The sequence below is a fragment of the Vulpes vulpes genome, chromosome 7 (genome assembly GCF_048418805.1).
Source record: "Vulpes vulpes isolate BD-2025 chromosome 7, VulVul3, whole genome shotgun sequence".
Lineage (NCBI taxonomy): Eukaryota > Metazoa > Chordata > Mammalia > Carnivora > Canidae > Vulpes > Vulpes vulpes.
In genome coordinates this window covers 30954593-30969268 of record NC_132786.1, presented here as the reverse complement: position 1 = coordinate 30969268, position 14676 = coordinate 30954593, and the positions used below count along the sequence as shown (strand labels likewise).

General features: G+C 44.2%; 1 protein-coding gene across 4 annotated transcripts in view; it reads left to right on the top strand.

Annotated features, from left to right (window-relative positions):
* PLEKHA2 (pleckstrin homology domain containing A2) overlaps nt 1-14676 on the top strand; it is a 59163-nt gene that overhangs the window by 35413 nt on the left and 9074 nt on the right. For all 4 annotated transcript variants that reach the window (XM_025993630.2, XM_025993633.2, XM_025993632.2 and 1 more), the window contains 5 exons: nt 4933-5073; nt 5665-5811; nt 6171-6239; nt 6642-6712; nt 10505-10568. In XM_025993630.2, the coding sequence (XP_025849415.1) occupies nt 4933-5073; nt 5665-5811; nt 6171-6239; nt 6642-6712; nt 10505-10568 (492 nt within the window). The remainder of the gene's footprint in view (nt 1-4932; nt 5074-5664; nt 5812-6170; nt 6240-6641; nt 6713-10504; nt 10569-14676) is intronic.

Sequence of the window (14676 nt, the reverse complement as noted above, 5' to 3'; positions counted from 1 at the left end):
CTCCCAAATACCTCAGAGTTTCTGTGCATAGATTAATAGAAGAAATCTGTACACCTCCAGCACTTGCAATGCCAGATCCAAGCAGAGTACAGTTCAGTCATTGAGGTGGTCTGGCTTGTGAGCTTGTTATTTTGTTTGACAAACCTTGGTAAACCCATGAAAAGAGAGAGGATGGAGGGGAGGGAGGGGGGATTGTAGCTAACTCATGTTCTTGTACACACAGCTCTAGAGAGCTGGGCTTAATACAGGTTTTCTTCATTCACAGTGGTGTCTTCACCCTTCTGTGTCTTACACAGTTTTGGAGTTTCTTTCAATGTCTTATACTTTATTCTCTTTCAGCCTTGTCTCCTGGCTTTCTTCTTCTGTTCCTGTCTGGTACACTGGGCTCGCCATCCTGCAAGGTGGCGGGGGCCTTTCTTTTGTGCCTCATAGGGTTGCTCTAGGCAGTGGCCTCTTTTCTGGCCTCATGGAGCAGAAGTTACAAGCCACAGGAGTGGGAAGGAGCATGGTGGTGCCCAGAGGCTGGGGAGTCCAGAGGCTTGCTGGGAGATCAAAGCCTGCTGCAGGTCTCCATTGTGTCCAGGATCCTCCTTACTTTCCTTGGCTTGGTTCACACATTCTCTTCGCTCTTGCTAAACGTCTCGTGAGATAGAAGGAAGAGGAGGGGCACTTTATCTCCTAATCTGTCTGTACCCTGTAAGGGTTTACTCCTTTCTCCATTGCCATATCATATTGTATCTTGTATTCTTTCTCAGGGAGGCTGGGAAGAGGGAGGATGTGGGGCTGGGTACCACATCGGTGGCATGCATACTCATTTTAAGGCGGATTACATACAAAGTGAAGTATCAGGCACTTGGGGGAATACAGAGATAAAAGAAGGAATAGGTCATGTATTGAGCCAAGCTTTCACATATACCATATGTGAAATGGTATTCACCCCTCTCATATCACTCTTGTAAGATAAGTAGTTTTACCACCATTTTTTTTAAATGAAAAAAATGGAAATCAGAGTCTTGCCCAAAGTCTAGAGGTGAGTAAATGGTAGAGCTGAGATTCAAACCCAGGACACAATGACTTTTAAGACCTAAACGAATTTATGAAAATATTTAAAAATAACAACAGTTGTAAATTATGTTAGATTATACACCACTTTTACATACATGGTTTTATTTTAATTTCATATAAGAGCCTTAGGTAGAGAGGGCAAGCATTATTATTCTCATTTACAAATGAGGCAGTGGGAATGCCTAGAGATTACAGTGACTTCCCCTAGGTCAAGGAGGCAGGACGGATCCACTTTTTTTTGCCCACAGATCACTGTTCATTTTGTGCCAAGGCCACTAGGTCCTTGTCATTGAAGAAATGATTGACATATGGTATTTAAGGAATTGGATTCTCTCTTGAGTATTAGTATTCCTATTTTAGTTTTGGGAGATGACTGTAGCAAATGGGAGGCTTCTATCCCTAGGGGAGACTCCTTCTTGTCCTTTTCCAGCTTCTGGTGGCTCTGGGCAGTCCTTGGTGTGTCCTGGCTTGTAGCTGCATTACTCCTATCTCTGCCTACATCATTGTATGGCCTGTGGGTCCCTTTGTTCTCTCTTCTTCTGATAAGGACATCAGTCATTGGACTTCGGGCCCACTCTAAACCAGTATGACTTGATCTTAATTTAACTACATCTGCCAGACCCTATTTCTAAATAAGGTCCATTCTGAGTTTATGCATAGATAATTTTAGTGGGACATTATTTCCCAAAACAGTTGAAAATTGAGCAGTAAAAGTAAAGCACAGTCTCCCTACCCCCTTTGATTATTCCTCATTGCAGTCTAGCCATGCCTGATGGGAAGTAAGATGAGTCCCTATAATTTTCTTTCTTTCTTTTCTTTTTTTCTTAAGTAATCTCTACACCCAACATGGGGCTCGAACTTACAACCCTGAGATGAAGAGTCACATGCTCCACCAATGGAGCCAGCCAGGTGCCTTGTGTCTCTGTAATTTTCATTTCATATTGCAAAGGAGAGTCATAAGGCTCTCCCTCATCAGAGGATACTCCACAGATGGATGGAAGAGGCACACTTTGAATTTAGGCCTCTAGGGATATGGACAAACCAAAAGAATGACCTTGTTTCCAAGTTCTGGGGCAGAGTTATTGTTGAGTTTGTCCTCCATAGGCTGATTCAGTCTCAGGAAACTTTGGAGAGATTCTGGGCAGACAGTCAAGAGTAGCCCACAATATAAGGGCTGACAAGATTCTGAGAGGCAACACAATAGCTAAGCTAATATAAATCCTTTTCTGGCCACTGGAACTCTAAAAGGCTACTTTACTCCTTCTTTGGTAGAATTCCTTTAGGTCATTTGGTGGGAAGTTTCTGTTGTTTCATGGTGATGATATCACTAAACATCCCAACAATAATCAGCATCCTTAAAGGAATCCTCTCACACAATAGCAAAGTTCAGGGAAAGAAAGGGTGGCATAGGTAGGTAGTAGGACATTGAGCAATGGAGAGTCAGGCAGTCCTAGGGGAAACTTACTTCATTTTAATGAGCTTTCATTTATCTCATCTATAAAATGGAGATGATAATGCCTACTTCATAGATTGCTTGAGATAGAAATCATGCAGCAGAGTTTGGCACACTGCCTGGCATTGAATGGGGCCCGCAGAAGTGGGAACTGCTATTCAGACAGGAGGAAAGGAGAAGGTGGATTTCTGGCTCCATCTGGAAAGCTGGTGGGCGGAGGTCACCCTTGTCTATGTAAATGGAATATACAGGCCAGGAAGAAGAAGAGTTCTCTTCTTCTTTCTAGGGCTCCAGTGTCATCATGGTGCTCTTACTTCTTTGTACAGACATTGAATGGAGCGGTCCTCGGTCTTATCCTTGGCAAAGTTCTCCTAAGGCCCTGAGCCATGAGCTCTTGAAAGGTCTAGATTCTTGGGTCCTTTTGATTCCTGAGGCTGTAGAAGCAGTGAAGATGTTAGTGTTACTCATGGAGTCTGCAGATCCACACAGGTGCTGAGCTCTTGTGAAGGACAGGCTCCATAATGCTGTGGACATTGCCCCAGTGGGCAGTTTGGGTCTAGTCTCTGTCCAGTTTATTAACCATGGCTTTGTGTGATTGACTTGACTGGCCTTGGCTTCTTCTATTTTCTTGCAAAATGAAAGATTTTGTGGGAATTGCCAGTAAAATCAGTAAGGAGAAAGGAAAGTGACACAAATGAGGATAAACAGCATCTGACTCGTGGTCTTGGTATTGGGGAGCAGAGGAGGGACAGTGGCAAACCAAAGAATGTTCTCCATCTCAAAAGAGAATCGCCACTTGGCTGGAAGTCTGGATTTTTAGATGAAATATCCCAAATTTTAAATGTAGGTTGAAAAACACACTGCATAGGACCAACAAACCACAGTTTGGCCAGAATCTGTCTTCAGGCCACCAGTTTGCAGTCTGTGGGCTATGGTGTCAAGGAGCCATAAAAATTCTTTGATTATGTGATTGCCTGTGGTGCCCCAATTCTGCCACAGAGAGGAATAGAGATAACTTTTCGTAAAGGGCTGTTTGTAAATATTAGTGCCATTTGTGAAATGTTAATTAAAATATTTGGTAGGGGCACCTGGGTGGCTCAGTTGGTTAAGTGTCTGCCTTGGGTTTAGGTCATGACCCCTGGGGTCCTGGGATTGAGGTCAAGTCTGAGCTCCTTGCTCAGTAGGGAGTCTGCTTCTCCCTTGTCTTTCTCCATGGCATGTGCTTCTGCTCACTCTCTCAAATAAATAAGATCTTTAAAAATAAATAAATAAAATATTTTGTAATGCTTTTGACCCTTGAACGACATGGGTTTGAACTACATGGGTCTACTTATATGCAGATTTTTAACAGGAATGAAAATGCATTTTCTGTTCCTTATGATTTTCTTAATAACATTTCTTTTCTCTAGCTTATTTTATTTTCAGAATACAGTGTATAATATGAAGAACAAACATGTATTAATAATACATATCCATAGAACACAAAATATGTGTTGACAATTTAGGTAATCAGTAAGACTTCTGGTCAACAATAGGATGTTAGTAGTTAAATTTAGGGGGAGTTGAAGGTTATACATGGAGTTTTGACTGTGTAGGTGTCAGTGTCCTTATCCCCTGCATTGTTCAATGTACTTTTATATTTTTGTATTTCTGAAGTTTTTAAAATATATATACTTGGTCATTTAATAAGTATAATGACTCTATGAAACGAATATTATTACCTTTTCATTTTCTACATGGGACAGTTTTGGGCAAGAGAGAGGTTCAACGATTTGCTGAAAGTTGCTGAGTGAGTTAGTGACAGTCAGGAGTTGGTTTCCCCAGGTCCTTGGGCTCTGAAACTCAGGCTCCCTTAATTCTGTACCATATCCCACATGTATGTTACCTGTTCCTCGGCCTCCCGTGCTTTCTCCTCCTTACATCCTTTTTTCCTGTTCATCTCCAGGCTGCTGTGCCAGCATCTCCTCCTCGGGAGACCTCTGCTAACCACTGCATTTCAGAGTAGTTCCCCTGCTGCTCTCGATCTCAGCGCCTGTTTATTTTCTTTACAGTACTCATTGTGATTTGTAATTATTCTGATGCTTATTTGGCTCTGCATTTATTGGTCAGTCTCTGCTATTAGAATGTCTGTGCTGAGAGGGCAGGACATGCCTGTTTGCTGTTTTATCTTGGGTCTGCAATTGGGGTAGGGCTGGCTCATAGCAGGTGCTCAGTACTTGTGCATGTGTGTGTGTGCGTGTGTGTGTGTGTGTATGTATAGAGAGGTCTGCTGGCAGAGTTCCTCCTATTCAGGTTTGGGTTGATGAAGGGGCTGGGAAAGAGAGGAGGTCTTACTATAATTTGGTACAGTAGGTTTTCTTGCCCCTTCCTCAATGTTCTTTTGTCTCCTTTTCCTAAGCTGTCTTTCTTTCCAGGTACCCAAAGTTGGGAGCCTGCCCTTGACTACCGAAGTTATAAAAAGCCTAGCAGCTCCTCCAGCCCTAGAGAAGAAGCCACAGGTGGCCTACAAGACAGAGATCATCGGAGGGGTGGTGGTACACACGCCCATCAACCAGGTGCTGGGGCCTGGGACTGCCAGGGGCTGGGGGTGGGGTGGGTATGGGAGCATCTATGCCAGTGATATGCATAGAAGAGGGTAGCACAGAGCATAGATAGTTGACGATGGGGAGTCAGTGCAGATGGAGTAGTGAAGAAAATCCAGGACAGGGGTGGGCATGAATAAGGGCAGTGCAGAAATCAGGGCCACTGCATCTTGGGGCTGTGTGGACAGTATGTCCTACACCCTGCATGGGAGACCAGCACTTGTAAGTCACATGGGAAATGGGGCTGGGGCAGGCAGATGAGCCTGGAAAGAAGCCCACTGTCCCTCCTTCCATTAGGTTGTTTGTCCTCTCACCTGGTTTGTATTCTCTGTCCTTACCTTTCTCCTGGGTCTGCCCCATGTTCCCGAGTCTTGTTCTGTGAGATCACCAGTATGATGCCTGACAGAAGCAAAGTAAATGTTTGCTTTCTTGTTTATTTCTTTGTTAACTGCCACCCTGGGTAAAGAGGCAAGAGAGGATTCACCAGGGTGGGGCTGCGTGAAGCACACGTTTGCTGCCTGAGGAACAAGGGGAGGTGCTAATCCTGTTGCTGTTTCCTTGTAGAATGGTGGGGATGGGCAGGAAGGGAGTGAGCCTGGGTCCCATGCCATCCTTCGAAGGTCTCAGAGTTACATCCCCACGACGGGCAGCCGTGTTCCTTCTGGGCCCCCCCTCATTAAGAGTGGCTACTGTGTGAAGCAAGGGAATGTGGTGAGTGTCAGTGCTGGGGCTCAAGTGGGTCTTGGTGAGGCCTGGGAGCAGTGGGTATGGGCAGGGCACGGGAGGAGAGCTGGTTGGACGGAGGAGCTGCCTTCCTTGGCACTAACTACCTCCCAACCCGGTGGGAGGTTTGCAACTTAACATTCACCCCTGCATGTTGGAGGCATTGCCCCTGATAGAAGTCTTTGTAGGCTCCCCCCCCCCCCCTCAACCGTTGCCAGCCCTACCTCAGCCCCAAGTCTGAGTGTGGGAGCCCAGCTTCCTTCTGGCCAGGTACCCAGAAGCATAGAACTAGAATACCCTCTGGAATGCTGGAGCCTCTTCTTAATGTCCTGTTCTTTTTATTTCAGCGGAAGAGCTGGAAGCGTCGCTTCTTTGCACTTGATGACTTTACTATCTGCTACTTCAAGTGTGAGCAGGTTTGTAGTCGTTCTGGGGCCCTTCTGATAGGTCATGGAAGCAAGAGGCATGTGGATAACACCCACACGTGCATGCCTGACTACAGATGCAGACACATGCACAGGCTTAAGAGGTGCCTCTGTCTTCTGTCTATCCACCTGTGTGTGTATCCTTACACTGATAGAACAGCATGGCCTTAATTTCCTCCCTCCCTCTAAACAGCAAGCTGCTCTGTAGTCAGGGCCACAGAGCATCTTTTTAGAATTTTTTCCTCTCTTGATAGTTATTTTGAGACCTTGCCTGTTTGCACCTGGTTTTAGCCAACCATCTCTGACCAGAGAGGTACATTGGTCAACTGGTCTGGGCTGTGGCATTACGTGGATAGCCTCACTTATCTATCTTTACTTATTTTTTTCTGCCAGGACCGAGAACCACTGCGCACTATATTTCTCAAGGATGTTCTCAAGACTCATGAGTGTCTGGTCAAATCTGGGTAATCATCTGTGCTTATTCTTTCCTGATCAGAAACCCTATTTGCCTGCTTAAATCTTTATTTACTATCCCTCTGAGGCTATATTCAGGAATCTTTCTCCATGCACAGGACAGGGGTGGATATCTTACCACATCCAAATTGATGCAGCTAAGGGATCATACAGTGCAAGCCTATCTTTTCCCACTACCTTACTCTGGCTCCCGAGGTGGGCTGAGCCTATAAAATAATTTTCTGGTGGAGAGAAAGAATATAGGAACAAAGAAGAAAGTGGTGTTGGGATGCTTCTCAAGTGTTAGAGTTAGATGCTTCTTGCTTAGGAGGTGGAGGGCTCAGAGCGGGGACTGTGCCCTTAAGGTCAGTCTTATCAGCACTTCTGGTTAGATCACTGATTATGCCATTACCTCTTCCCTGAACTTCTTATGCCTTCTCCTCCTTTTGACAAAGTCCCTGACATCCCCTTAACTCAAGGGTAGTTCATAGCACCTCTCTGTGCCTCCCTTTGGACGTTACTGCTTCTCACTAGGAAATGGTTTACCTCCCAATGCAATGGTGCATGGGTTGAGTCTGGGATCTGGGGCACCTAGGGAAGGGCTCTCCCATAATCCAGTACAGATACAGATGCCCTTAGGGCTAAACTTGAGAAACCCAAGGGCATCTGGGCATCTAGAAATCCTCCTTTTGCCCCTTAATCTGCAGTCTTTAGAGACTGTATCTCCATCCCATGGACTGTGCAGTGCAGAGCCAGCGTTATCAGGGACTGATGGTCCCTGTTGGTTGCAGGCAGACTGTTCTCACATGAAGGCATGGGACAAGTCTCGCATGCTCACAAATGCCACATGACCCAAGGAAACAGGGACTGAACTGAGGCTGTCCTGACTCTTGCAGATGACAGTTGCAGAGTAGACATTAGGGAAGTTCCCAGTCATGATTTGTAATCCATGCAAGTCGCCATAGATGGAAGTTCCAGAAACGTGGTTTCAGGGGTTGATGGTGAGCAGAGGAAAGATTGGACATGACTCATTGCCAGAGACAGTTACTGACTCCCCTGACTCCAGAGGGCCTGTGCAGACAGGAAGGTGTATGACTACCTGGGCACGCCAGGCAGCTTAGGGAGCACAGGTGACATTCAGCCCCAGGAGTGCTATGCACCTCTCCTGAGTCCCTTACTGCCAGAGCCAGGCTGACTTCTTAGTGAAGGAATTAAGGGAGCTGAAGATGATCAAGGGAGGAAGTCCCCATGGCTCTGTAGGTTCTAGGCCTATGAGACTATGCAGCTTCCCTATAGCCAGTCAGTAAGCTTTAGGACATCTGTGGACTCAACAAACATTTGTTAATTTAAGTTTAATTGAACTGAACTGAATTGAATTGAAAGGCAACATGTAGCCTGAGAAGTAGATGTGACAAGGCTGGGGATTTCCTCCTTGCTTTGCTTTTACCTCTTCAGTAGTTGATGACATGAGTGAACTGTGGGTGTGTGTGAGTAATTTAAAAAACCAACACATTTTAGCCAGAGAGAAGAGCCATCTCTACTCGGAAAGTAGTAACAGTCAGTGAAATAGGTTTCAAGTGGCCACTATGTGATATGCATTGTAGCAGACACTTTATATATGTTATGCACTGATCTTGGGGGTGGCCAGCCTGATAAGAGAGGTCTTCTCATCCCTACTTTACAGTTGGGGTACACAGGCTCACAAAGACTTGAAAATATTCCTAAGATACCTTTTTTTCCAAGTGGAGTCTAAATGACCCCAGGTCTTTCTGACCTCCATCCTGCTGTCCCTTCTTGTGTGGGTCTTTAGTCTCATACTCCTCCATTGCCCAGTGCCTTGTCGTGCTGGCCCCATGCTGGCCACGTCCTAATTCATGAAACCAACTAATTCATGAAACCAACTCTGCCTGTGATCAATCCTTTTTTGGAATTATTCTCACTCTTGGTGGACAACACCAGTCTAACATCTAATTGTATAGTTTTGCTTTATTTTTGGTTCTTTCATTGGGAAAGCATTAGACCTGGATACACACAGCGGGCACTTAACACTGCAAATAATTTTGGCAGATTTGAGGTGTGTCTGTGAGCGCTAGCTCCTTCTCACCTTCTTCCCTGCAGAAGTCAGGATTCTTCTTCCCAAACTCATCCCCGATTTGAAGCATCTTAAAGTAGTCTATTCTCTCCTTCTGTTTCTCCTTAGCTCCCTGTCTCACCCCAGTGCAGGGTGGCACAGAGAGGGAATTTCTTTTTCTTTTTCTTTTTTTTTTTAAGTTTTAAAGATTTTATTTATTTGAGAGAGAGAGCATGCAAAAGCATGAATGGAGGAGGAGGGGCAAAGGGAGAGGGAGAAACAGACTCCCTGGTGAGCAGGGGGCCCAATGTAGAGCTCAATCCCAGGACCCTGAGATCATGACCTGAACCAAAGGCAGATGCTTAACACTGAGCCACCCAGGCACCCCCATAGAGCAGGAATTTAATGAAACTGATGGTATAGGGAGGAAGGCTTTGGAAATGGGAGTTGGTTCTCTTAGGAGAGGCAAGTGGTGGTGGAGTGATTAAAAGCATAGACTCTGGAGTCAGACCTGGGTTCAAATCCTTGCTCTGCTGTTAACTAACTTTGGCACCATGGATAAGTCACCTAACCTCTCTGAGCCTGGGTTTCCTCGTCCACAAGGTGGGGAGAATCTTAAGTTCTTTATTGGATTATGGTGAAGATTGATTGGAATAGCACACACAGAAGCACTCAAAGAACGGATTGGTGGTTGCTGGGAGTGGGTAAAGGGGATCAAAAGGTATAAACTTCTGTTTATAAAATAAATAAGACCTAGGGATATAATGTACAGTATGGTAACTATAATTAATAATGCTATATTGCATATTTGAAAGTTGCCAAGAGAGTAGACCTTGAAAGTTCTCATCACAAGAAAAAAAGAACTTGTAACTATGTGGTGACAGATGTCAACTAGCCCTCTTGTGGTGTCAATTTACAATATATACAAATACTGGATTATTATGTTGCATACCTAGAGCTAATAAAATGTTATATGACAAATCTTTCTATATGTATTTATGTATTTATATATAAATAATATTTTACATGGCAATAAATATGTAAAATAATTGATGGATTATATTTACATATTTATAAAACCAATAAAATGTTCATCTGCTTGACCCTGAAGAAACCACTTAAAGCAGTGCTTTGCACAAAGAACTATACATCTTAGCCACTAAAACCACCCCCACCGGGGCACCTGATGTCTTAGTAGATTAGGCATCCGAGTCTTGGTTTCAACTGGGATCATGATCTCAGGGTTGTGAGATGGAGCCCGGTTTGGAGCCTTGCATCAGGCTCTGAGTGCAGCAAACAGTCTGCCTGAGATTCTCTCCCTCTCCCTTTCTCTCTGCTCCTCCCTCACTGTCTGTCTGTCTGTCTCTCTCAAATAAATGTCTTTAAAAATAATTTAAAAATACTCCCCCCAAACACACAACTGTAGGTGTTATGGGATGTGGTAGATATTAGGCAGGAAGTTTTAGAGGGAAGAAAAGGAGCTTTATGTTGTTAGAACTGGTGGTAGGGTGTATGTGTGGGGTTTCCATGCAGATGGCAAAGCCTCCTGAAAGCCTGTAGGAAGTGAAGCTAGAGGAGACCCTCTCATGTTTTCTTGAGGCAGAGACTGGAGAAGGAATGACCTGGGAGCCCTCTTCCATGGTAGAGGACACTGGAGCCTTGACTTAGGATTAATCAGGTCCTAAACGTGTGTGTGCAGGCATGCCTGGTAACTTTCTTTCTCTTTGTCTAGTGATCTCTTAATGAGGGACAACCTGTTTGAAATCATCACAAGCTCCAGGACCTTCTACATACAGGTAAAAAGGTCATTCTGAGAAGAGTCTGGTGTTCTGTCTCTGTGAATGGTGTGGTAATGGGTCTCACCCTTACCTCTGCTTTCTCTTTTATTTTGTTTGAAGTTTCTAGGTGGTAAATTTAGCCCCTGGTAGTCAGTCTGAGTCCCATTTTATTCTAAACAGGATGTTTGCCAGAAGCTTTCCAACCATAAAATAATAAGAGCAGGTTGAGCCTCTGAACTGGGGAATGTGAGTTTGTACCAGCTGCTCTCAGCTGCTGGGCGCCAACTAAGCAGAGAAAAGGAGAACTAGCCAGTGGTTTCACTTCTCCTTTGGAGGGTATTTATAAGCCCCGCCTGTGTAGACATCTCTGTGTGTGGAAGGACAAAAGCACAGAGGGCCCTGTGCAGGCACCAGGTGCAAAGCCCAGCTGCACAGAGAAAGTCATTGTTTGGGCTCTGACAGTTCAGCTACCAGAAGCTTCTCCCTCCACCCACAGCTTTGGAGTCCTCCCAGCTCTTTCTCAAATCATAGGAGGGAGAAAGGCAGATACCCGAGCAGGGCCCAGGCTTTCAGTGCCAAGTCCATATCTGAGCTGGCCTAGCAGTGCACAGAGCATGCCTTGATCCACACAGCATTGTGATGATGCCGCATCTCTGGCATACAGACTGCCATGCGATGCGATGCTTTAGATGTGGGACTCCTCAGCCAAGGCTTTTCAGGGTTTCCAGTGCTCTTTCTTTGTTCCAAGTGTCAGTCCCCCTGAGTACTGTCCTATCCACAGAGCTATCCCTTCCTGGTTTCTTGGGCAGCAGCTCCATAGTCTTGAGCTGTCTGAGCTGGTCCTCCTACCCCGAGCTGAGCTGACATGCTAGCAGTCTTTACCTGTGGGCTCCATTCATTCACTGAAGCATGTGTCTTTAGGGAAGAGATAGCATGAGGGAGCTGTGGATCACATTACTGGGGTTGTTAGAGCTGGTTCCATTGTAATTCAAGGACAAAGTTGAAACAGTAGGTTCAAAAGAGTTTCCGGTTCTTGCCTTTAACAGGGATCTCTAGAGTATCCTTAGAATGCCAGGCATCCTGCCTCATTCTGGGGACACAGTGTTAAATTGAACAGATCTGAACCAGAGGGAGAGAGAGAGTCAAGTAAACAGGCAATTAAAACTGTGATGGGCTTGGGAAGGGAGTGTTGGGTAGATGAACACAGGGGAGTTTTTAGGGCAGTGAAACTATTCTATATGGTTACTGCAGTTGTAGATGCATGAAATAGAATGTTATAGCACAGGGAAGAGTAAAGAGTAAAAAACTTTATGTGAATTTAAAAAAATCACTCAGGAGGTCAGGTAACTCCAGCATGGTATCCAGACTGTGATGGAAGAACCTAAATGCATTACAAGGATGGAACAGCCTCACTGAAGGCTTGGGGCAATAAAAACCAAAAAAAAAAAAAAAAAAAAACCAAAAAAAAAAAAAAAACAAAAAAAACCCCCAAACTCCCAAAACCAAAAATAACAGTGTGTTAAGTGCTACCAGTATAGTGAGTAGCAGTTGTCATGGGAACTCATGAAAAGGGCACCTTCCCCTGTTTCAGGGAGTCAGGGATGGTTTCCTGAAGGAAGACACATTTAACCTGAGTCAGTTGGGGGAAAAGTGGCCCATGCAGAGGGAACAACACGTGAAACAGCCTGGAGATAAAAGGAGCACAGAGCAGATGGCAGGCTGGAAAGCCCATCCAGAGGGCCTATGCCTTATAGCCCTTGTTAAAGAGCTGACATTTTATCCTGAAGGTTAGGGTCCCTTGAGGTTGAACCAGGGGAGTGGCCCAGTCAGATTTGCCTTCTAAAAATACTACCTGGGCAAATGATCAAGCTTCGTTTTCCTCATGCGTAAAGTGGAGATGATATCTCTCAAGCTGACTGCATTACTGGAACGCTGGCTGTGAGTTTCCAGGCCCAGCACAATATACACAGGATGAAGCGGGATAAGACAGGAGGGAGAGAGGGAGAGCAGTTTGGGGGCCACTATAGTAATTCAGGTCAGGGATGGAGGAAGCTTGAACTAGGATGGATGGCGAAAAGTGGACAATTGAAAAGCTATTGAAGAGTATTTCTTGGGACTTGGTTGTGGATTAGATGTGGGTTGAGGGGATTTAGGGGAGGCAAAGATGCTGCTGGGTATTTGGCCTGGGCCTCAGGGTGCCTGGTGGCAGCAATCACTCAGACCAGAGAATAGGAAGAAGAACCAGTGAGCATAAAGACCACCTTGGTGTTGGGGCTTCTGGGTTGATAGTGTCTATGGGACATTCGAGTTGACATGAAGGTCCTCAGAGAGACAGTGCCTGACACACAGGCGGTACTAAATATTTGTCATGTAAACAGTTATGCTGGGTAAGAGCTTTGGACTAGAGAGAGTGATTTGGGAAACATGAACCCCAACAAAAATGATACTCAAAACACTTTTGCACAAAACGTGTGCAAATTGACTAGAAGATTCTCATCACATCTGTCCTCCTTTGCCTCTTGCTTCCACATTTCTGGGATAAAAGAACAGTAGCATCTCCCTGAAATAGACAAACGAGCGAACAGACAAGTCCGTTGATGGCACCTAACTCAAAGAGAATGGAAAATCGAGAAGGATGTAGAGTAAAAATCATTGAGAATACGTATTAATTTATTTTCAGATAGCAACTAAAAACTCATTTATATTAGCACAAGCATAATATTTATGAAAAACAGGTCTATTTCTAAAATAAAGCAACAAAAGTAGCATTGGGTTTTTTTTTGTTTTGTTTTTGTAAATCTCTTTAATGGCTTGCTTAATAGAGGGTAGCAGGATTCTCATATCTGTTTCTGCATTCTATCTGTGGCCATATGTTGTTTTGGTTGAAGAATATGAAGAAAATTTGGCCTCATACAGATATGTATTTGGAAAAAAGGAATATTTTAATACCTTTTTCAGATAATTGTGGATATTTTTCTTTGATTCTTTATCAAAACTTGACAATGGTAGTTTCTTAATGTTTAGGTGTAGTGTGGAATTGGAAGCCAACATAACTTTCATACTCTTACATTAAAATCCACTGGTCAATTTTACCCTTTAAATGGATCTTTTTTACCAATGCATGATTTTGTAATTGCATGCAATGGTCATTAAGAAAATAGTGGTCACGCTGAGGTATGCAGATCTTTCAAATGTTGACATATTTTATTCTATACTATCAAAAAATCACATTTGTTAATATCACCACAAGGATCATCATCAACAGAGTCTTAAGTACAGAAAGCTGTACTGGCTTATGGAGGAGGGTGCAAACTTTTAGAATTCTAATTTTGTTTGAAAGCTCAAAATTTGTCATTTGCAAAAAAAAAAAAAAAAAAAAAAACCAAAACTTTCATGATTTTGCTTGACTAAATGGACTCCTTTCATCCATTTTTGAGAAAGGTCCACCATATCCCTAAGCCTGAGTAAGTTTGACAGTTTGTCAGTCACTTGTTCCAAGTAAAAATTGTGTTTTATGCAAAAGGTAAAAGCACATAATGATTTATTCCTATTGTTTGGTGCCAGCAGCTTTTGCCACCATGGCCTAAGTGTCATTCGGACCTACTTCCTAGTATGTTCAGTGAACTGCCTGAAAACCACGTGTGCTCGTTATCCAGGGAAGCTAGAGCAGAGAGCAGGGCAGCTGTAGGCAGAGCACACAGACTCCTGGACAAGGCACAGAGGCCTGGGCAACAGAACAAGGCAGGCTTCCAACTGTTGAGGTGTTGGTCATTGATCTGTCACATGTGCCTTCTGTGTCACATGTAATTTGCAGCCTAGGATGCTACTGTTTATTGGATACTCAGATGGGACAGGCACAGTGCTAAGCAGTTTACAGGCAGAGTATAACTTAATTTCTTAGCAATCTCTGAGGCCATCTCCATTTTACAGATGAGCAAACAGAGTGTCTGAAGTCAAATTATTTGTTCGAGATCATAAACCTGAAGAATTGTGGAACTTATTAGGAGACACGTAGTCAGGTGCTAGAACAGGACCTACTCACTTGTGTTGTTTAAAAACAACTTGGATGGGATGCCTGGGTGGCTCAGTGGTTGAGTGCCTGCCTTCAGCCCAGGGTATGATCCTG